At 36.6% G+C, this 23,784-nt stretch overlaps 1 protein-coding gene across 1 annotated transcript in view; it reads left to right on the top strand.

Annotated features, from left to right (window-relative positions):
• Positions 1-23,048, top strand: part of FSIP2 (fibrous sheath interacting protein 2) — a 142,996-nt gene extending 119,948 nt beyond the window's left edge. The window contains exons 17-23 of the mRNA XM_027964787.1: positions 611-1,111; positions 2,662-2,762; positions 9,655-9,698; positions 11,603-11,659; positions 13,142-13,185; positions 18,173-18,242; positions 22,909-23,048. Coding sequence (XP_027820588.1) covers positions 611-1,111; positions 2,662-2,762; positions 9,655-9,698; positions 11,603-11,659; positions 13,142-13,185; positions 18,173-18,242; positions 22,909-23,048 — 957 coding nt within the window. The remainder of the gene's footprint in view (positions 1-610; positions 1,112-2,661; positions 2,763-9,654; positions 9,699-11,602; positions 11,660-13,141; positions 13,186-18,172; positions 18,243-22,908) is intronic.
• The last annotated feature ends 736 nt before the right edge of the window (positions 23,049-23,784 follow it).

Here is a 23,784-nt window from a genome sequence, read left to right as displayed (position 1 = left end):
GAAAAATGAAGACTTATGTTTTGAAGATTCTTTTGGAAAATATATCCAAAGAATCAAGAGTGGAATGATAGAGATTAAAGAGTCAGAGACCTTCACAATCTTGGTCTTTCATCATTTTTAAAAATCAAGAGCAGATAATACACTGATTTTCTATTGAAAATATGTACATTTCAGTTTATCTTTGATGACCTATCTACAGTTTTAGAAAAATATATCATCATGTCTACTTTTCTCACAAACTTCCAAAGTAAAAGAATAAAATATATATATATATATATATGATGCAACAAGATACAAAGTTTAAGCAAAAAAAAGCAAAAGAAGAACCTGTGTTAGTCCTTCATTAAACTCTGGAGTAAATTATGGTAGATTAATAAAATGGTATGATAAATTACATACAATCCCTGAATGTAAAAGAAATGATACTAACAAATATTTCTTATAATTTTCATGTTTCTTTTTTAAAATATTGCTAATGTAAACATAGCATCTGAAGATATTATTTTAAACTAAAACTAGAAATCATACTGAAATATCTCTTTTATAACAGAATCACAGGAAAAGTGATTGAGGCATTTGTTTCTGATATTCATTATACCTTCAATTCTAGGCTGTTTGCAGAAATTCATTTCAGAATATAAGAAAGCCTGATATCACCAAAGTGGAGCTTTTAAAAGATGTTCAGAACAAAAAAGAACTTATCCTCCGGTTAGTAGCTCATGATATTGAACAGGAAATCTCAGAAAGTAACATAGAAGAGGAACTAACTTCATCTGATGAAGATGAAGTTGTTTTAAGAGAGATTGTACAAGAACACTCAGGAGAAAATATTGAAGATCAAGTGAAAGATTCCACAAAGCCAGTAGAAAGCAAAGTCGTTTCTCCCAAGCCAACACAAAGCACAAGCAGTCTGAAAAAGTTTTTTTCACTAAGTAAATGTTGTCAGCCCACATCCAATGCAAATGTTGAACATACTGGAACAATGTCAAATCATGTAATAGACGCTAAGAAGGGACAAATTAAAAGAACTATTGCTGAACTTGACATGTCCCCCTGCTCAGGAACCTTCACTGAAACAGATTCTACTTGGGAGGAAAAGTCACAGAGTAAGGTGAGTGAGAAACATGACTCTCAATAACCAGGTGTTTGTGGAAAGAGTAGAGGTCTTCAGAGATTCTGTCCAAGAATGCACCTTAATTGAGTAGAAAAGAATACTAAAATGGTTCCAGAGAGTCTCTTCCTAAGTCTGGCAACATTTACAGTATGCAAGAAATGCATACAGTATGCAAGAAAAATTTACAATATGAAAGAAACTTTTCTTAAAATTTTATAACATGCATAGAACACAATTGAAGTAAAGCAGATAATGGAAAGAGACATAGAATAATTAGAAAGCCAAGGATGACAGAAAAGGAAGCTACTTAAGAGAAGTGAAAGTTAATCATTTACATATTTTAGAAGATTTCATCCCTTTTATATTTTGACTGGTAAATACATTTTCAACAAGTAGGGTAGGACCAGAAGATGGGTCAAGGTAGGAGGTAATTAAAAAAAAAAAAAACAAACAACCAACTTCAGATTGTCTGGCTTTCAATCCCAACTCTATCTTTAATAGCTATCTTTAATAGCTATGCATCTTTTGGGCAAGGTACATAGCATTTTTTTTTAAACATGTTGCTTAACCAACTTGCCCAAAGTTAACAAGTTAATAAAAATATTTTGAATATCCCCCTTGCAATCAGCCCATAAACTCCTCTATATTCATGGAGAATAGCTTTCATCCCTAGTACCAAGTGCCTCACATAAGATAATGGTTTGGACTTCAGTGACTCTTTGGGTGGTCCCTGTTCAAAAATGTATACCAAAGTACGTTTTTGAAAAGTATATATGATTTAGGGTTTCCTGGTGGGATAATCTTATTGATTATACATTTGACATGATTCCCAAGTTAACACGAAAGCTGAGATGAACCAGAAACAACAGATACAACTCTGTTCAGTTCAAAAGCTTCCCAGGCAAATCATCTTAACACATACTTTGAACTATTTGCTGGGAATCTATGTGATTACATGACTAGATGCAGTCTGCAGAATAGTTTTCTTGAGCCACATATTCAGAAGTACTGACTTCATAGATAACTGAAGAATTAACATTAACAAAAGTAAAAATAGATTGTATAAACAGTAATCCCAGTAATAGTAGTCTATTTTTTCAAGATTATAACAGACACAACACTAAACATATTCTTATAAAAGTTATGGCCTTAAAATCACACATGACTTCCCAACAAACCAGATCAGAGTACAGGTTCACATGATTGAGTTGACAAGCTTCTGAACTGCCAGAGTTATATCTCTGTTCTTTTTGAACTAAGTTTCCATAAAATACCTGTAAAGTACAGAACTGGAAAACCATATACATCAAACTTTGTGCTATGTTTAGCATTTACTCAAACTTCAATGTTATTGTCTAGAACCTTTCACTAGCCATTTCCTAAAAACTATATTGGAAAAAGACATTTTAATTAGAACTATAGGTTCCATCCATTTTTAAGTAATCTCTGAAACTTTTTCTAATTATAGTGTATGTTAAGAGGGGAGAATATGCCAAGTATATGGTAAAATGCTTATCCAATGTAATGCATAGCTTGCACTTTTCCAGAAAGAAGAAAAAATTCCTACTACTGAGCCACCACATTACTTCATACACAGAATTATGAGTTCATCTTCATACAACCAAGAAGATCTGATTTCATATGCCAGGTATATGAAATTAAAGCAATATAAAATAGCAATCTGAGATCAGGGTAATGCTTCTGGGAAGAATGAAGGCCCTGGTAAAACTTGATAGGGCAAGTATTCAACCCTATAACTTCTTTCACTCCTTAACCTTTCCTCCCCTACCTCTCACTGTGCTTCTCTGAGGCCTTTTCATTCTATCTGATGCCCCATTCCTAGTTACCTGCCCTCTACATTCTTCCTAGTCTAACAGTGTCTTGAATTAAGAATTTGCTACTGTGTTATGGCTTTTGTTTTGTTTTTTAATCTGGAAGATAGTTCAGATACAAATGCAACCAGTGCCTTTCAGCCCAAAGTGTTCCTACTCAACTCTCTTTAAGTAATTCAATGTTCCAGTATGTATGAATCCAAATAAGAGAGGGAACAGTGTAAGCTGGAGCATTCAGAGATGAATTCTAGAAAACAGTGTAGTTTGATGTGGGTCTGTATAGATAGACAGCATTTACATGAGAAGGCAACCCAAGTTTGGATGATTATTGGAGCAGTCTGAACTGTGTAGCTGTGAGATCAGATTGCCAACATTTATTGAACCATAGAGAAAGCAAGGGAATTCCAGAAAAACATATACCTCTGTTTTGACTACACTAAAGCCTTTGACTGTGTGGATCATAACAAACTGTGGAAAACTCTTAAAGAGATGGGAATACCAGACCATTTTACCTATGTCATGAGAAACCTGTATGTGAGTCAAGAAGCAACAGTGAGAGCCCTGTATGAAACAACAGATTGGTCCAGGACTGAGAAAGGAGTACAACAGGGCTATCTGTTGTCACCCTGCTTATTAACTTTTATGCTGAGCACATCATGAGAAATGCCAGGCTGGATGAGTTACACGCTGGAATCAAGATAGGCAGGAAAAACATCAACAACCTCAGATACACAGATGATTCCACTCTAATGGCAGAAAGCAAGGAGGAACTAAAGAACCTCTTGATGAAGATGAAAGAAGAAAGTGAAAGAGTCAGCTCAAAACTAAATATTAAAAAACTAAGATCATGGCATCGAGCCCCATTATTTTATGGCAAATAGAAGGGAAAAAGGTGGAAGCAGTGACAGATTTACTCTTCTTGGGCTCTCAAATAACTGTGGATGGTTACTGCAGCCATGAAATCAGAAGACGATTGCTTCTCAGCAGGAAAGCTTTGACAAACATAGACAGTGTGTTGAAAAGCAGAGACATTACTCTGCCGACAAAGGTCTATATAGTCAAGGCTATGGTCTTCCCAGTGGTCCCATAAGGTTGTGAGAACTGAACCGTAAAGAAGGCAGAGTGCCAAAAAATTGATGCCTTCAAACTGTGGTGCTGGAGAAGACTCCTGAGAGTCCCTTGTACAGCAAGTTGATCAAACTAATTGATCTTAAAGGAAATCAACCCTGAGTACTAATTGAAAGAACTGATGCTGAAGCTGAAGCTCCAGTATTTTGGTCACCTGATGTAAAGAGCCAAAACTTTGGAAAATCCCTGATGCTGGGAAATACCGAGGGCAGAAGAAGAGAGTGTCAGACAATGAGATGGCTGGATGGCATTATTGATGCAATGGACATGAACTTGGGCAAACTCCAAGAGATGGTAGGGGACAGGGAGGTCTGACGTGCTGCAGTCCATTGGGTTACAAAGAATCAGAAACATCTGGGTGACTGAACAACAGCAACAGACTTGAAATCTAATTAGATTTCTAATCTAATCATATCTAGAACAGAAGTTGCCTAAAATTATTCTTAAGTTTATAAGAGTATTCATAACCTAGAAATGGAAGTATTTCTATTGTAGGAGGAGCAATAGATATAAATAGAAAAATCTACCTGGTTATAATTTTTCCCCACACAGCATAATGCAATTCTTTTTGACATACTATTTTGGGACATTTGTTCCTGGCCAAATTATTGCCCCTTGTTCCTAAATAATGATTGATTGTATTAACAGACAAATTAGTAATGCAGGTACCCCTCTATTATTTATATCAATGAAGACAGAGGGCATAGATAATGCCAACTGAAAGTCAATTTAGAGCAAGGTAGCAGGCCAAGAATATGCAAACCCTTATTTTCTTGTAGAAACAAAAATAACTATAGACTGATAAAACAACTTTACAAGAGCTCTAGAAACCAATCAAATAACAGCATCAACAAAGGGAATGCCCAAAGAAAGGCCACATTCAAAGTGGCAGGAAATTCCACAGACTTTTCTTATCTTTGCCCAACCCCCTTCTGCAACATGATGTGGCATAGCTGGGAAGAAATGGCCCAATTCCATTTTTTTTCTCTTGGAATAGAAAGAGCAGATTGGAACTTATTTGCAATGTTCAGATCTGTGGACTACCTGAGAGACTATTTCTGTCTCACCTGAAGAAGCACAGATTGGGAATGATGGCATAGTTTGGATCTAAGCCTGGAAGCCTCAGAAGTCAGTAGATGGATGCCATGGTGCATGGAAATCACAAGGGACTACAGATGCACAGACACCTGAAGGCAAGAGATTACAGATGCAGGAAAACAACAGAATAGCTAAGGCCCTGAGAAGAAACCTTGGATATGCAGCTGATCACCCTTATGGCAGAAAGTGAAGAGGAACTAAAGAGCATCTTGATGAAAGTGAAAGAGGAGAGTGAAAAAGCTGGCTTAAAACTTAACATTCAGAAAACTAAGATCATGACATCCGGTCCCATTACTTCATGGCAGATAGATGGGGAAACAATGGAAACAGTGACAGACTTTATTTTCTTGGGCTCCAAAATCACTGCAGATGGTGACTGCAGCCATGAAATTAAAAGACACTTGCTCCTTGGAAGGAAAGTTACGACCAACCTAGACAGCATATTAAAAAGCAGAGACATTACTTTCCCGACAAAAGTCCGTCTAGTCAAAGCTATGGTTTTTCCAGTAGTCATGTATGGATGTGAGAGTTGTACTATAAAGAAAGCTGATCACAGAAGAATTGATGCTTTTGATGTTGATGCTCCAGGAGTTGGTGATGGACAGAGAGGCCTGGCATGCTGCAGTCCATGGGGTCGCAAAGAGTCAGACACGACTGAGTGACTGAACTAAACTGAGAAGAAATATGATTATGCTCTTAGGAAACAAAATATTTAACAGCAGGTTGGGAAAAGTGAAGAAGGAAAAGCAGAAGTACATACATAGGCCCAGAAGGACATAGTCCCAGAAGGACATAGGCCCAGAACAAGATGAACACCTGAAGGCTTTACCTCTGTCTGTTCCCAAGGTTTCCCATTCTGTTAGTTAGTGAAGGGTTTCTACACCAATCTTCAAAAGCTGGAAGAGATAACTGTTTCTTTAAATGCTCAAATTCCATCATAAGATCACAATGTATATTAAGAAACAAGAAAATTTGGCACATTTTTAAGAAACCAAATAAATCCTCATAACATGTCCATGGAGAAGCACACCAAATGGATATATATGACAAAGAGTTTAAAATAACTGAAACACAAAGAACCAAAGGAAGTCAAAGGAAAAGTATATGAAAAAAAAAATCATACAAATAAAATTAAGAGATTAAAACCTGGAAAAAGGAACTGGTCAGAACTAACAAATTCTGTAACTGAAAAATATAGCAACTAAATTGTAAGATCCACTGGATGGGCTCAAAAGCAGTCACAATCAAGCAGAAGAAATAATCAGTGAATTTGAACACAAGTCACTTGAAATTATTGAGTCTGACAAGTAAAAAGAAGAGGCTGAAAAAAGGACTGAACAGATTCTATGGAACTTAAGGGATATCATCAAGCATACCAATACACACACACCCACACACACACTATGGTGAGTTCCAGAGAAAACAGAGAAAAAGGGAAAGAGATTATTTTAGGAAATATGGCTAAAACCTCCTCAAATTTGAAAAAGCATGAATATACAAATAATAAATTCAGTGAATTTTAAGTAACATAAGTGCACAGAGACTACCTGAAACATAATCACAACCATCAAAAGACAAAGACAAAAGAGAATCTTCAGGTGGCACCATAGAAATTGCTTGTACATGAGATCTCCATAGATCTCAATCTGTTCCCTGTTCACTGTCAGTAAAACTTTTAGAGGAAACCTTGCAGGATGGAAGGCAGTAGATTATATATTTAAAGGGCTAAAAGAGAAAACTGTCATGTGACAACTCTATTACCAGTAAAAAAAAAAATACCCTTGAAAATGAAAGAGAAATCAGAACATTCGAAAATAGAAAATGAAATGCAAGAAATGTTAACACAAGTTCTTCAAATTGAAACTGAAGGATGTTGGATGGTAACTCAAAGCCGTATGAAAATTTTAAATTCTCTAGTAAAGTTAAATATATCGACAAATGTAAAAATCAGTATTATAATAATTCTAGGTGGATTCTTTACTATCTGAGCCACCAGGGAAACCCAAAGACTAAATGGAATTTATATAAAGCCATAATTTGGGACAGCAGTAACAAAGGGATGGTGCTTGATCTATCAAGGAGTAGAGTTTTTGTATGCAGCTGGGGTTAAATTGATATCAGCTTAATTATCATAACTTTAAGATATTGTATGTACTCTCCATGTTAACAACAAAGAAAATAACTATAAAATATACATGAAAGGAAACAAAAAGGGAATCAAAATGTGTCTCTGTAAAACCTCAACTAATAGGAAGGAAGCCAGCAGTGGAGCAAATGAGGGATTTCATTCTTCAACATAATAAAGGTAGTATCTGACAAACCTATAGCTAACATTATATATAACCATAAAAAGCTGAAAGCATTTCCTTTAAGATCAGAAAGAAGACAAGGATGTCTACTCTGTCCAGTTTTATTCAACAATAGTTGATACTCTCATCACTTCTATTCAATGTATTACCAGAAGTCCTAGCCAAAACAATTAGGCAAGAAATAAAAGGTATCTAAATTGGAAGAGAATTAAAATGAGCTCTGCTCATAGATGGTATTATCTTATATGTATAAAATCAAATGATGCCATACCAAAAAAAAAAAAAACTTTTAAAAGAAATATATGAGTTAATCAAAGTTGCTAGATATAGAATTAACCCAGAAGAAAAGCATTACATTTCAATACTCCAATGAAAACTGAAAAACATACCTGGAGGAAATTTAAAAAGACACAAATTAATGGAAATATTCTGTTAAGATTTTAATAATACTCAAAGGATTGTACAGACTAAATGGAATCCTTATAAAAATTCTGACTTTTTGCAGAAAAAGAAAAAATACATTTGAATATTTATATGGTATCTCAAAGAACTTCCAGTAGCCGAAACAATCCTGAAAAGAAAGAACAAACTTGGACTCCTGATTACAAAACTTATTATAGAATCATGGTAATCAAAGCAATGTGGTGCTGATATAAAGACAGATATGTAGAGCAATGGAATAAAATAAATAACACAGAACAGATCTTTAATATATCAAAAACTTTTTTATAAGCATCCCAAGACCATTAAATGGAGAAAAACATCTTTTCAACAGATGGCATTGAGAAAACTAGATAACCACACACAAAAATAAACTTAGACCTTTACCTTATACTATGTAGAAAAGCTAATTCAAAATGGGTCAAAGACACCTAAGTAAACTATAGAATTCTTGTAAGAAAACATAGAGGGAAAGCCCATGACATTGGATTTAGCAATAATTTCTTGGATATGATACTAAAAGTACAAGCAGTAAGAAAAAAATTAGATAAGTTTGACTGTATCAAAATTAGAAATGTTTGCGCTTCAAAGGAGAGTAAAAAGTCAGCACATAGAATGGGAGAATATAATTACAAGTCATATATCTGATAAGGAAGTACTATCCAGAATATATAAAGAACTCCTATAACTCAACAAAAACAAAAAACAACCTGATTTAAAAATTAGGCAAAGGGTAGCTTGAATAGATACTTCCTCAAAGAGGATATATAAATGGACAATAAGCTTGTAAAAAGATCCTCAACATCACTGATCATTAGGGAAATGCAAATCAAAACCACAATGAGATGCTATGTCACACCCATGAGGATAGCTATAATCAAAAACAATTTTTTTTCATAAAATAACATGTTGGCAAGAATGTGAAGAAATCAGAACCCTCACACAATGCACTGGAAATTTAAAATGGTACAGGCACTATTGAAAACAGTATGAGAGTTTGTGAAAAAAAAAAATTTAAACACAAAGTTACCGTATGAACCAGCAAAACATGGACTCAAACAAATATTTTTATATTTATATTCATAGCATCATTATACACAATAACCAAATCTTGGAAGCAACACAAGAGTCCACTGATGGATGAATGGATCAGCAAAATATGGTACATAATTGCAACAGAATTTTCTTCAGTTTTAGAAGGGAAGGGCATCCTGACAAGGACATGTTACCTTGAAGACATTATGCTAAATGAATAAGTCAGTCACAAAATAGCAAATTTATGATTCCACTTATACGAGATACCTAACTAGTCAGATCACATAGGCATAAGGTAAAATATGGGTTCCAGGGGATGGAGAGAGAGGGAGGTACAGTGTTAGTATTTTGGAATAAGGATTTATGAGTACAAAGTTTCAGTTTCAGGGGGAAATGAAGTTCCAGAGATGGATAGTGGTGATAGTTGCACAATAATGTGAATGTACTCAAGTATAAAACTGTACACTTAAAAATGGTTAAGATGATCAATTTTATGTGTATTTAACCAGGATTTTAAAAGTGGGAAGAAAGTCAATTTAGAAATAATCTGCATTTGATTTGGAAACTCAGTGATACATTATTCCAAGTTTACCTCTGTATGGAGAATGAGGACAGATTGTGATTTTACTTAACCAGTAATTTCTTGATTCATTAAATACACAAAAAAATGAAATGTTCTTTTTCTCTTCTGTTTTAGTGAAACTGAAGGTTATACTGCAGAGAGAACTAAAATTTTGGAAGGTTGGATTTATTCTTTTTCTCAATTTAAAGTAGAAACTATTCAGAAGGATACTCTACTGCTCTGATCAGTTTTTTTAAGTCATCAAGCCTGAAGTTGATACTACTTTTTCCTATGAGCTTATCTACTTTTAAAAAGAATCCAGTACTATAGCATGCAGGTGTTAAAATAAGTGAAATAGTTTATGTTATTATTAATGATTTTGGTCAAGAATATGATGTGATAAATGAATTTATGTTTACCATGCTCCTGTGAGAAATATCCACAAAATCAGGGTGTATATCATAATTTCTAGCTGAACCAGAAACTATGATGCTAGGATTTAACAATTTATTTGAGAACTTATCCTTTCTTTGTGCTTAACCAAATCAAAATGTACCCCTAAAAAAGGCCTTTAGAGCTAAATTCATATGCTTACATTTAAATGTGGCTAGTATGGACCTCAATTGTTTTTAACCTATAATTATATTGAGTGCTTAGAACATTTGTGTGAGGACTATCTAGCACTCTATTTGTTGAAACCTCAGGTAATTAATATGTTTTAACAGTGGTTGCATGGCTAAGAATTTGAGTTTGTGCCTACTGTAAAGTGGCTTTTAAATCTGAACCACAACTACAGCTCATTCAAGGTGTTACTTAAGAAACACTCTCTCAACTTGAAAGAGGAAATCTTTTTTATTAAGATGGTTCATAAATAACAGTAAGTACACCAGAATTCTATAAACATACTATAACCTGGTGTCAAAATAATCACTGTATGATTCCCATATTATGGAATCCTAGGCTGTTTAGAGTCAGACAAAAATCACTTAATATAACTTCCTTCATTGTTTACATGAGGAAATTAAAGCTCAGGGTGAGGAAGTGACTTGTCCAAGGCTATTTTAAGTCACAGGCAGAGCCTAGTCTAGATCCTATGTCTTCTGACCCTAAATTCAGGGTTTTGTTTATTCCAGCTTCGTTGCAATGATCAAGTTTAATTTTATATCCTTCAGTAATATTGCAGCTGTGCAACTCACTCATTCAGAAATTCACTGAGCACTTCCTTTCTGTTCTAAAATCCCATATGTGAATAAGACTGATAGAGTCCTCAACATCATAGAATTTACATTGTAACTTGAGGCAGAGCAGCAAAGATAATTACAGGTATAAGTATTTCCCATCCCATCTGAAACAAAAACCAAAGAAATTACTGTGGCATGCAAAACCTTACATCATCTAGACATCACCCCAAACCCCTATTATCACCTCCTCAGTTTCCCTTTCTGGCTCACCCTGTCCTAGCCTCACTGACCTTCTGCTAGTCCTTAAACATTCCAGGAATTCAGGATCTCTGCACTTGCTGATCCTCATGTAGCGTCCTTGTAGATTCTCCAGGCAAGAATACTGGAGTGGGTTGCCATTTCCTTTTCCAGGAGATCTTCCCGACCCAGGGATTGAACCCAGGTCTCCCGCATTGCAGGCAGACACTTTACCATCTGAGCCACCAGGGAAGTCTAAAGTGAAGTCACTCAGTCGCGTCCTACTCTTTGGACCCCATGGACAGAGTAGCCTGCACCAGGCTACTCTGTGCATGAGATTTTCCAGGCAAGAATACTGGAGTGGGTTGCCATTTCCTTCTCCAGAGAATCTTCCCGACCCAGAGATCAAACCCAGGTTTCCCACATTGTAGACAGACACTTTACCATCTGAGCCACCAAAGAAGCCTTCCTCCTGTATCTACATTGCTTATTCGTCACCTTCAGAAACTCAGACTTCTCAGTGAAGTCTTCTTGGACCACGCTCTGAAATTGTAACCTCATTATCAAGATGGCACTGCATATTCCACTTCTTTGCTTTTTTTCTCCCTAGCTCTTATTACTGTATGACAGACTCCGTATTTGTTTTTTTCACTATCTCCTTCTAGAATATAAGCTCCATGAAGATCACAGCTATATCCCCAAGGGTCTAAAACAAGCTTATAGTAGGAGGAAGCAGTAAATAAGGGAGACTATGGGAATAACTAAGGAGAGTGGACAAGAATTCTGTTTTGAATATGTTAAGATATTAGATATTTAAGTTGAGATGTCACATAAGCCATAGGATATTTAAATCTTGAGTTGAATTACAAGATTAAGGTTGAACATTTAGTTTATAGTTTTATATATATTATAAAATATTCCTAATTTTAGTTTATAGTTTTATATAGAATATAGAAGAAAATTTCCAAATAGCTTGAATCTGAATATCCTAGGATCCTAAACTAGCAGGAATTTTTCTGTGACTTTTCATCAAAACAAATTCCTAGTACATCCTGGAAAGTTGATAGCCACCGAACCTAGAAACAAAAAAAAAAAAAAACTAGTGTTTGGAATGATAGCCATGGTAGTAAATCCAAATGTCCTCAGTAATTTAAAAGTCAGTTCAATTTTGTGCAATATACAGTTAGATACTTTAGAAATATTATTAACCAACAATGAAATTTTGCCAACCTTGTCAGGTAAGTCAGATAATTAGCTCTTCTCTTGAGTTAACTGAGGTCTTGCTACTGTTTTGTTTTGTTTTGTTTCCAGAACCTAAATTGATCCTAACAAACATGTGTTGACTCTTGATGAGTACATGCCTATAAAATGCATAGTTTTTTATACATGAGATATCTCATTAAGTCTTCTTGAGACAGAGACAGGAAAATAGTCTCATTCACAGTCTACAAAGGGGAGGAAACTGGGAGAGAAGTCAGATTAAATTCCCCAATATCCACACAGCTCTAAGTAGTGAAGCTAAGACTTAAACTCAAGTTTTCTGATGCCCTAGCAGGTGAACTGCCTTCTTAGTGATGGGTCTTTGTGAAATGTATCTAATAGTATTATTTCTACCTCCTTGGGTTGAATTTTTTTACTGGTGTTGGCTTCCCCTAAAATTTAGGCAACTTTTAGTTGTGCAGCAACTCCACCAGGTTTCCTCTTGGTATTGTCTCAAAATTCTCCTGATTCTCACTCAGAATATTTCATAAGACTAGCTCTTATAAAAGACTTGCTCTTCGTTCCAGTTGATTGATTTTAATTAGCTATGTGGAATCAAAGAGTGCTAAAGCTGGAAAGGCCCTTAGGAATCACATATAGGGCAATTTCTTATTTTATATGCAAAATAAATAATAAAGAGGCACATAGGGATTGAGTGGTTGTTCATAGATTTATAGTTATTAAGTTACAGAACCTGTCTTTCCTATGACATCACACTTCATCTTTCATAATTCCTAAAAGAAGGGCTAAAATATGCCACATACATCTAGGGATCTCACCTATTTCAGTTTTACTCACATTGTCTATGCACTGAAACAAGTGCTTCTATTAGCCTAATTCTATGACTTTTCAGTGAAAAACAATAAGATCAGATTTGTGTCAATGTTATTTGTGCCTCCGAAAGAATACTTTTTTTTTTCCTGTTTTTTTCTTCCTCTCCACAGCAAGTTCTCAGGAACAAAAACCAGAAAATTCAAGCAGTGTTAAGGTAAGTATTTTTTCTATAGCCTCTAATTAGAATATATGAGGCCATTTGCTGCTGCTGCTGCTGCTGCTGCTGCTGCTGCTGCTAAGTTGCTTCAGTCGTGTCTGACTCTGTGCGACCCCATAGACGGCAGCCCACCAGTATATTCTATTTTTCAAGGTTAAATCAATGACCATGTGGTGCTGTTTGAGGGGCATCAGGAGCTCTTCCTCTATTTGCAATTTCTTCATGCTCAAATCTCTCCTCCAGGCCAAGACTTGTCCATGGTACCCAAGAAATCCATCAATTCTCACCTTAGGGTTAAGCTATCATTCCTTGCTTAAGTGCACAGGATAAGCCACTGTTCCTCCTTAGCACCTGAAAACAATTCCATTCCTTAACTCTGTTACTGCAGTCACTGGAGGAAATCTGAGAAGGAATGAGTCACTTGGCCCTTCTTAGTAGATCCAAGTGAGGGGTTTGGTGGAGGCAAGGAAGAAACAGAAGCTTCAGAAATGGAAGAGAGCAGGTTATAAGAAATAAATGCTGATTCCATCTATTTCTCTGCATTCCTAAGGAATGACTGCCTGAAGACAGTTTTCCAGAGACGGAGCTATGCTCCAGTGTAAACTCGGAAAGTGTCCTCCTTCCTAATCCTCTTTAGAAAGTTTCCAATGAGTCCTCAAGCTACAAATCCTCTTATGTTGTGGTTGTTTCTTGGCTCAATTTAATCCTATTTCTAAGCAAATCTCCCCAACCCCATGACACCCAATCCATCAATTATCCAGTCACTTCTTATTACCAGAGCAATTTTCAGAGTCAAATCTTACAACTCATACTTAAGATAACTTTTACCATATCTCTAAAGATGTTGGGTTAGTTCCTCACTCAACCTAATCTTCATTTTTAAACTAAAACACCTGTTTGACAACCTCAGGCTTCGCTTACGCCATGTTTTCTAAGTAAAATCAAATGTCACTAAAATGAAGACAATCTCTAATCTAAGGACCTAACAGGCCATTCCTTGTGCCAAACTGAACTGCTGGCTAATCTGCACCCTTTTAGCTCCTGTCCTTTTTCCTCACTTAACTGCTTTTCCATGGTAAAATTGTGCTTACAGTTTTTATTCAGCCCAGTTCTGAGAAAGGTAAAGTAAAGCACATTCCAGTTGTGTGTCTCACTGATTAAACTCTCTAGACAACTACTGAGGGCTCTGAAAAGCAACTGATTCAGTAGCTTGGGGCAGGAAATCAGAACTCCAAGACCATTATGAGTTTCGTGTGTTTTTTCCTCTCACATCTATGATAGACCCAGGGCAGTTCAAATCCTATAATTACATAGAGGGAATGGATAAAATAAGAAATCTCCAAGAGAAACCATGGCTCTCTTACCAGAATTAGGAAGAAGTACCTATGAAATGGAAAGCAGGGAAGCTCACTTTCACCACTATTTCCCCTTCTTCTGCCCACTCTCAAGGCAAGTTTTAGCCATGAACCTGTACAACAGTGGCAATAAAGTTGTGAGGCTCTTAAAACTGAGAGAAAATCATTCTCTCTGACCAGAGGAATTAGTCTCCAGTAACATGAAGAACACTAGGGGGAAACCTGCTACATTTTTCTCTGCCTTCTTTTGTTACTTTACCCTGGACATCGATACCATCATGGGATGTGTGAGACAGCACACAGGAAGGCTAGAGCCATAGCATTCTAAACACAGAATCAGAATAGGGGACTGTTGAGAATCAGAGACACTGAAATCAAAGAGAAGAGGGACATGAAAAAGGAACCTCTCCAAATCTGTTTTTATAAAGTGTCTCCTGAGATGTGCATGCAAAGAACTGACTTGATGTTCTATAGACAAAAGGCTACCCGTGGCTGATTCATGTCAATGTATGGCAAAACCAATACAGTATTGTAAAGCAAAATAAAGTAAAAATAAAAATTAAAAAGAAAGAAATTGAACTACAGTCTTAATAGAGATACACACTAAAAATACTGCCAAGACTCTGAAAACTAAATTTACATTGGAACCACAGTCACAGAAGACAGGGTAGGATGTGTGTTCTGAATTTTAATGGGTTAACTAACTACTTTAAAAATAATCAACCCTCTACAGAGGATTTTAACAGTTCTTAGAATCATATAAATTGTTCAAAAAGGTCAGGATACAATACAATATTGCTCAACATACAAAGAACTAAGACAGTGTCTATAACTTTAAAGGGAAAGGACAAAGATGCCAACTCCAACATAGGCAATATTTTTAAATTTTCAAATAAAAACTTTAAGTGATACTAAATTTAATCAAGCTTCATTGCTTTATTTTTGTTTTCATTCTCATTATTCTAGGAGGTAAGCCAAAAAGATCAAATAAGACCTAACTAAATTTAAAAGCTTTTTCACAGCAAAGGAAACCATATGTAAGACAAAAAAACAACCCTTAGAATGGAAGAAAATATTTGCAAAGCAATTGACAAAGGATTAACCTCCTAAATATACAAACAGTTCATGCAGCTCAATATCAAAGAAATAATGCAACCAGAAAATGGACAGAAGACCTAAATAGACATTTCTCCAAAGAAGACATACAGATGGCCAACAAACACATGAAAAGATGCTCAACATCACTAATTATTAGAGAAATGCAAATCAAATCCATGAGATATCACTTCACACCAGTCAGAATGCCCATGATCAAAAGACACATGCACCCCAATGTTCCTTGCAGCACTGTCTAAAATAGATGTGCCATGGAAATAACCTAAATGTCCATCAACAGAGAGGTGGATAAAGACAATGTGGAACATATATACAATGGAATATTACTCAGCCATCTAAAGGAATGGAATTGGGTAATTTGTAGAGACATGGAGAGACCTAGAGATTGTCCTACAGAGTGAAGTAAATCTGAGAGAAAAACAAATATTGTGTAATGTCACTTACATGTGGAATCTAGAAGAATGGTACAGATGAACTTATCTGCAGAGCAGAAAGAGACACAGATGTAGAGAACAGACTTATGATTACCAAGGGTGGCTGGGAAGTGAGGGTTGAGATGAGTTTGGAGATTTGGACTGCTGTACATACACTGCCATGCACAAAACAGATAACTAATGAGCCCCTGCTGTATAGCAGTGTCCTCTGGTGACCTAAAAGGGGAAAAAATCCAAAGACGACGAGATCCAGGTACAGCTGATTCTCTTAGCTACATAGCAAAATCTAACACAACATTGTAAAACAACTACAATATTTAAAAAAAAAACTATAAATTTTTATTAAAAAGGTTATTTTAACAATGTTCCATGAAGTAACAGCAAATACTTGTGAATCTGATGTAATACTGGAAGTTCTTAGCAGAACTTAAGTATATTTATTCATATGAGACACATGGTAGCATCTGCTTGCTTCTTATAGAATAGGTATTACAACTCTAATTCTCACACATTAGAGTCATGTGTTTTTCTTTAGTGTCAATATCTGCCCCACCCTCAGGGACTTCAATTCCATGGTGGTGTGGGACCCAGGGATTCATATTAATTTTTTTTCATAGATAATTCTACTGTGCAGCCAATGCTGAGAATAAGTTCTTTACACAGTCTCTGCTCCATTTTATTCTTCAAGTGTCCTGTTCAAAATATCTCAAACTCTGCCTCAAATTCTCTTGGAGGAACTGTGGTAGAACTCATCAATATCTGGTGGTCTTTGCATAATCTCTACACAAGGCATTTTGTGTTACATATATTAAGCCTTACTTCATTGACTCATTTCCTTTTTAAATTACTAGCATTCTAAAATAGCTACAGTGAAATCTTGCTACCTGTCCCAGGATACTTCACATCTTTCTGGGGAAATTGCTTCTTTTGCATTCAAAGATAAAGTCCTATGGAATAAAGCTAGTTTCTGAGCCATGTTCCCTGCACTAGATCCACACAGCCACTTGACTTCTCTTCGGAAACAGCAAAGATTTCCATAAAACAAAGCTAAGAGTTATATCAGTTCAGTTCAGTTCAGTTCAGTTTAGTCGCTCAGTCTTGTCTGACTCTTTGTGACCCCATGAATCGCAGCACACCAGACCTCCCTGTCCATCACCAACTCCCAGAGTTCACTCAGACTCACGCCCATCGAGTCGGTGATGCCATCCAGCCATCTCATCCTCCGTCGTCCCCTTTTCCTCCGGCCCCCAATCCCTCCCAGCATCAGAGTCTTTTCCAATGAGTCAACTCTTCGCATGAGGTGGCCAAAATACTGGAGTTTCAGCTTTAGCATCATTCCTTCCAAAGAAATCCCAGGGCTGATCTCCTTCAGAATGGACTGGTTGGATCTCCTTGCAGTCCAAGGGACTCTCAAGAGTCTTCTCCAACACCACAGTTCAAAAGCATCAATTCTTTGGCGCTCAGCCTTCTTCACAGTCCAACTCTCACATCCATACATGACTACTGGAAAAACCATAGCCTTGACTAGACAGACCTTAGTCAGCAAAGTAATGTCTCTGCTTTTGAATATGCTATCTAGGTTGGTCATAACTTTTCTTCTAAGGAGTAAACATCTTTTAATTTCATGGCTGCAGTCACCATCTTCACTGATTTTGGAGCCCCCCAAAATAAAGTCTGACACTGTTTCCACTGTTTCCCCATCTATTTCCCATGAAGAGTTATATATTAAACATCTATTTCTTTCTCTTTTCTTTATTATCAGAAAATAATCTATAACTTACTACTCATTGCAGTTTATCCCAAAGAAGAGGAGGGAGAGACAAAGCTGATAATTTTTTTGTCTGTTATGATACCTGAGCCTTCAGTTATTTGGTAGTCAAGGTTCATATCTATGATAAGGGTCAATCCTAGCCATATAATTGGAAAATGTATGAGTCTCAGAGAATAACTGTAACTGCTGAACACGGAAGTCATATACAATGCTATAATGATTATGCTACATCTCTTGAGGATTTCTAGATATCTCTAGTATGTAGTATCTAATAAAAGGTTGAATCAGTACTTTGCTTTGTCTTGCAGTTTATCACCATTTTTGAAGGAAACAAGAATATTCTTCACAGTGTGAATCCCTCAAATGAAGTCATTTCAGGTACAAAATATGTTATGCTTTTAACATTACTTCTAGAATGAGTAGTTTCTCCTTTGCAGCTTTGATGCATGTTATCAATATGAGATAGCTATACATAAAAATACAAATATTATATATAAATATTAAGATGTTATTTCCACTTGCAGTTTACTATGCAATTCTTAAACCAAAAAGGTAAAAGGTAATGGAACTAACATTGATTAGGTATCAGCTATCCTCATTTTATTAAAGAAAAAGTGAGAATAACTTACTCAAGGTCACCCCAAGCAAGTAAGTTACAGCACTGGGGTTCAAATACAGATCTGCCAGACTTCAAAGCCTGAGCTCATTAAGCATGACCATAGCTGATATACTCAAATGATCACAGGAGCTAAGTAGGTGACAAACAAGAACAGTAGTTTGAGCAGGGATCCATGGCATGCCCCATCTAAAGAAGGGAGCTGTTACACAGGTCCAGTCATTGGCATGCTGGCTTGTTGCCAGGCCTTCTAATTCAGGTCTTAGCATTTTTCAGAAGAAAGTAGAGACAGTTTTGTGTAAAAAATTCTGACTTCCAGATTTCATGATGTAATTTCAAAACACCTGATAAATGAAACAAAACTTGTTCATATCTCCTACACCACATAATATTCCCTCTGCAAGTCTTAGAACCGTAATTTACAAATGAGAAATGAAGGTAAATAACTATTGGAGGTTATACAGCCAACAGATGGAGAGCTTTTAGGGTTCAAAATCATATCTTCTTACTTTTATCCTACATTCTTTCTTCCCTCTCCACTGTGGATCCATACAGTTGCCATTGCATCCCAGAACTAGGTCCTTAGTGGGTAATGAGCAAAGATAGCTTATAGTTTTGTTGTAAAAAGAACTATTAATTGATAAACACAAGGGTTCACTGTTCACTCTGGGAACGATGCTTTTACCCTAGTACACCAGCCACCCACCAGTCTTCTAATAGTGAATATGGATTTCAGCAGTCTTTGGTGTGTTTCTAGAAACTGCTTTACAACACTGGAACCACCCAGAATACCTTTTTGATCATGAAGATATTCCCAGACCCTCTATAGACTGGCTAAATTAGTATCTCGGAGTAATGATGCCCAGAAATCTGCATTTTTAACAAGACCACCAAGTTTTCAGAACAGTAACCCTTACCTCTCCAATGAGAATTTCAGAAGCCTTGTCATAATGCCTCAGTCATGTTAGAAAAATTTTTATCTTTCCTTTTCAAAATGTACATTTTTCTCTTTCATCCATATATCTGTCTTTTTGCTACAGATTTTGGATTTTTTCTTTTTAATTTTTAGATAATTTGAAAAACAATAGCACAGTAAAAATCTAAACAGAGGCTTCCCAGGTGGCTCAGTGGTAGAGAATCTGCCTGCCAGTGCAGGAGACTCAGGAGACTTAGGTTCAATCCCTGGGTTGGTAAGATCTACTGGAGAAGGAAATGGTAACACAGTCCACTATTCTTGCCTGAACAAAAATCCCACAGACAGAAGAGCCTGATGGGCCATACTCTATAGGGTTGTAAAGAGTCGGACACGACTGACCAACCGGGCATGTACAAAAAACCTAAACATAGTTGTTGTTGTTGTTGTTGTTTTAATTCTTTATTCTGTTGGCTTTCTTGGACTTTCCAGGTGATTCAGATGATAAAGAATCTGCCTGAAATGCAGGAGACCCAGGTTTGAACCCTGGGTCAGGAAGAGCCCCTGAAGAAGGGAATGGCAACCCACTCCAGTATTTTTGCCTGGAGAATTACATTAATAGAGGAGCCTGCCAGGCTATAGTCCATGGATCACAAAGAGCTGAACACAGCTGAGCAACTAACACTTTCACTTTTCACTTTAAATTTGCTGTTAGCTGTGTTAGCTTTTAAGGGCTTCCCAGGTGGGTCAGATGTAAAGAACCTGTCTGCCAGTGCAGGAGACACAGGAGACCTGGGTTCGATCCCTGAGTCAGAAAGATACCCTGGAGAAGGAAATGGCAATCCATTCCAGTATTTTTGCCAGGAGAATCCCATGGACAGAGGAGCCTGGCAGTTTACAGCCCATGGGGTCACAAAAGAGTCAGACATGACTTAGTGACTAAACAACATATTAGCTTAACCACAGAAGATCACCTGACTAGTAAAAACAAATCTAGTAACTATAAGAGGTATAGTCATGAATTCTGGCATGAACTGGAATTAGGAAAAGATGGGCTTTTACTCTCATGTGTGCTTCTATGTCCTATCACATCCTACCATAAGTTTTCATAAAAGTATGTAAATATTCACCTCTGTCTTTACATATAACATACTCATTTTGTTAAATTTTTTTTAATTTTTTTTAAAATTTTAATATCTTTAATTCTTACATGCGTTCCCTCATTTACATGAACCCCTCATTTTGTTAAATTTTAATATGATATTCTCTAAGAGAATATCTACAAACAAAGCTAGTGGAGGTGATGGAATTCCAGTTGAGCTATTTCAAATCCTGGAAGATGATGCTGTGAAAGTGCTGCACTCAGTATGCCAGCAAATTTCCAGCCACTGGAAAAGGTCAGTTTTCATTCCAATTCCAAAGAAAGACAACGCCAAAGAATGCTCAAACTACTGCACAGTTGACTCATCTCACACCCTAGTAAAGTAATGCTCAAAATTCTCCAATCCGAGATTCAGCAATAATACATGAACCATGAAATTCCAGATGTTCAAGTTGGTTTTAGAAAAGGCAGAAGAACAAGAGATCAAATTGCTAACATCTGCTGGATCATCAAGAAAGCAAGAGAGTTCCAGAAAAACATCAATTTCTGCTTTATTGACTATGCCAAAGCCTTTGACTGTGTGGATCACAATAAACTGTGGAAAATTCTGAAAGAGATGGGAATACAGACCACCTGACCTGCCTCTCAAGAAACCTATATGCAGGTCAGGAAGCCACAGTTAGAACAGGACATGAAATAACAGACTGGTTCCAAATAGGAAAAGGAATATGTCAAGGCTGTATATTGTCACCTTGCTTATTTAATTTATATGCAGAGTCCATCATGAGAAACGCTGGGCTGGAAGAAGCACAAGCTGTAATCAAGATTGCTGGGAGAAATATCAATAACCTCAGATATGCAGATGACACCACCCTTATGGCAGAAAGTGAAGAGGAACTAAAAAGCCTCTTGATGAAAGTGAAAGAGGAGAGTGAAAAAGTTGGCTTAAAGCTCAGCATTCAGAAAACGAAGATCACGGCATCTGGTCCCATCACTTCATGGGAAATAGATGGGGAAACAGTGGAAACAGTGTCAGACTTTATTTTTGGAGGCTCCAAAATCACTGCAGATGGTGATTCCAGCCATGAAATTAACAGAAGCTTACTCCTTGGAAGGAAAGTTATGACCAACCTAGATAGCATATTCAAAAGCAGAGACATTACTTTGCCAACAAAGATCTGTCTAGTCAAGCCTATGGTTTTTCCAGTGGTCATGTATGGCAGTGAGATTTGGACTGTGAAGAAAGCTGAGCACCAAAGAATTTATGCTTTTGAACTGTGGTGTTGGAGAAGACTCTTGAGAGTCCCTTGGACTGCAAGGAGATCCAACCAGTCCATTCTAAAGGAGATCGGTCCTGGGTGGTCATTGGAAGGACTGATGCTAAAGTTGAAACTCCAATACTTTGGCCAACTCATGCAAAAAGTTGACTCATTGGAAAAGACTCTGATGCTGGGAGGGATTGGGGGCAGGAGAAGAAGGGGACGACCGAGGATGAGATGGCTGGATGGCATCACTGACTCGATGGACATGAGTTTGTGTGAACTCCGGGAGTTGGTGATGGACAGGGAGGCCTGGCATGCTGTGATTCATGGGGTCACAATGAGTCGGACACGACTGAGTGACTGAACTGAACTGAGCTGAAGAGTCCATGCCCTGAAGAAGTGATAAGTGAAAGTGAAGTCGCTCAGTTGTGTCTGACTCTTTGCGACCCCATGGACTGTAGCCTACCAGGCTCCTCCCTCCATGTGATTTTCCAGGCAAGAGTACTGGTGTGGGTTGCCATTTCCTTCTCCAAATCCCATGTGATACAGAACAATAATTCCAAATGGAAACTCTTATTATCCATACAGTTTTCCTTCACATGACAAAAGAAATCACTTGAAGTCAGTCAACTAAAAGTTTACCCAAAGTTGTGAGAAATAATAGCAGTTTTAATGCACTTCTGTTTTCACCTGAGCACTCTGAAATAGACAGTCTCGCTGTATAGAGTTGAAAGTTATCAGTACTCTTTATGTGAGTTTAACTCATTACTTTTTCAGAGGTTCTTCTGCTAGAAAAAGAAAGGTATTCTTTGAACACCTGATTAGAGAAGTATCAGAGTAGAGCAGGTATAATGATGCCATGAGAGGCAGAAAGCTGGACCCTATGGAAGTGGGATGACTTTCTATTAACATGACCTTAGGCAGGGTTTCTGACTTCATCAAGATTCATATCCAAAAATGGGGATATCATTCTGTTTCCTTCACAGGGGTGTTAGAAGGATCAAATCAACAGAATCCTTGTGAATATTTTTTATATTCCATAATTTATTTTATAAATGTCATTTTCTGAACATCAAATCATTAATCCTATGGTATTACTGCCTCAACTAGAATGTCTAATAAATATCGATACTGCTTTGTTTTGTCCACAGAAACTTCCAGGTCTGATGTTCCCAAACAAGGATCTAAAATGCTGGCAAAGGTATCTTCAGCTCTGTCAAAGGTGTTTTCTCGAAATATTAACACCAATATTTCCAAATCTTCCTCACCACCTCACCAGAATGAGCATTGAAGTTTTTATACCTGATATTACTGTGCTTACTTCCCTTAGAAAATAAAATGTTTTTTAAAACATTAACATAGTGTCCAATAAGATGATTCCTATAATTCTGAGCAAAAAGAGCAAGAGAAATAGAGACCTGAGTAACAAAATTTTGACAATGCTTCTGATTAGAATTTTGGTATAAGGAGATGCTGAGTGCTGGTGTTATATACATGCCATGAAGATAAAGAGACAAAAAGCATATCAAGTAAATCAGTCAGCCCTCATTACCCACCAGAAAATGAACTTGAATTTTTTCCTATTAAATTTCCAGAGGGTATGTTCACCAAAATAGTCAGCAAGCTGAGATAAAACTCAAGCTGAATTCTCTGACACAGATATGAAACTGATTGGTTCAGTAGAAAAGATGTATTTGTATGTTCAAATAAGAAGTATCTCTAAGCAACTACAGGTAAAATTTCATCAGTTTATAAAACACCTGCCAAACAAAAATATGTAACTATTGATAAAGAACCATCAAGAAGAATCACTGTGGATAAACCATTGTATATACATAAGATGACCCCTCTCCTTAAAAACCTTTTTCAGACAAGGTACCTTTTTGTATAAAATACCATCAATAAACAAATTGTTGGCACTGTTGTTAAATTCTTTATATAGATACCTTATATGAACATAGATCTCAAGATTCTATTTGTAAGAACATAAAAAGTACTGAGGAAAACCTAACAAGATGGATCATTAG

This window comes from Ovis aries, chromosome 2 (genome assembly GCF_016772045.2).
Source record: "Ovis aries strain OAR_USU_Benz2616 breed Rambouillet chromosome 2, ARS-UI_Ramb_v3.0, whole genome shotgun sequence".
In the NCBI taxonomy this organism is placed as follows: Eukaryota; Metazoa; Chordata; class Mammalia; order Artiodactyla; family Bovidae; genus Ovis; species Ovis aries.
This window is presented reverse-complemented; position numbering and strand designations above follow the sequence as displayed.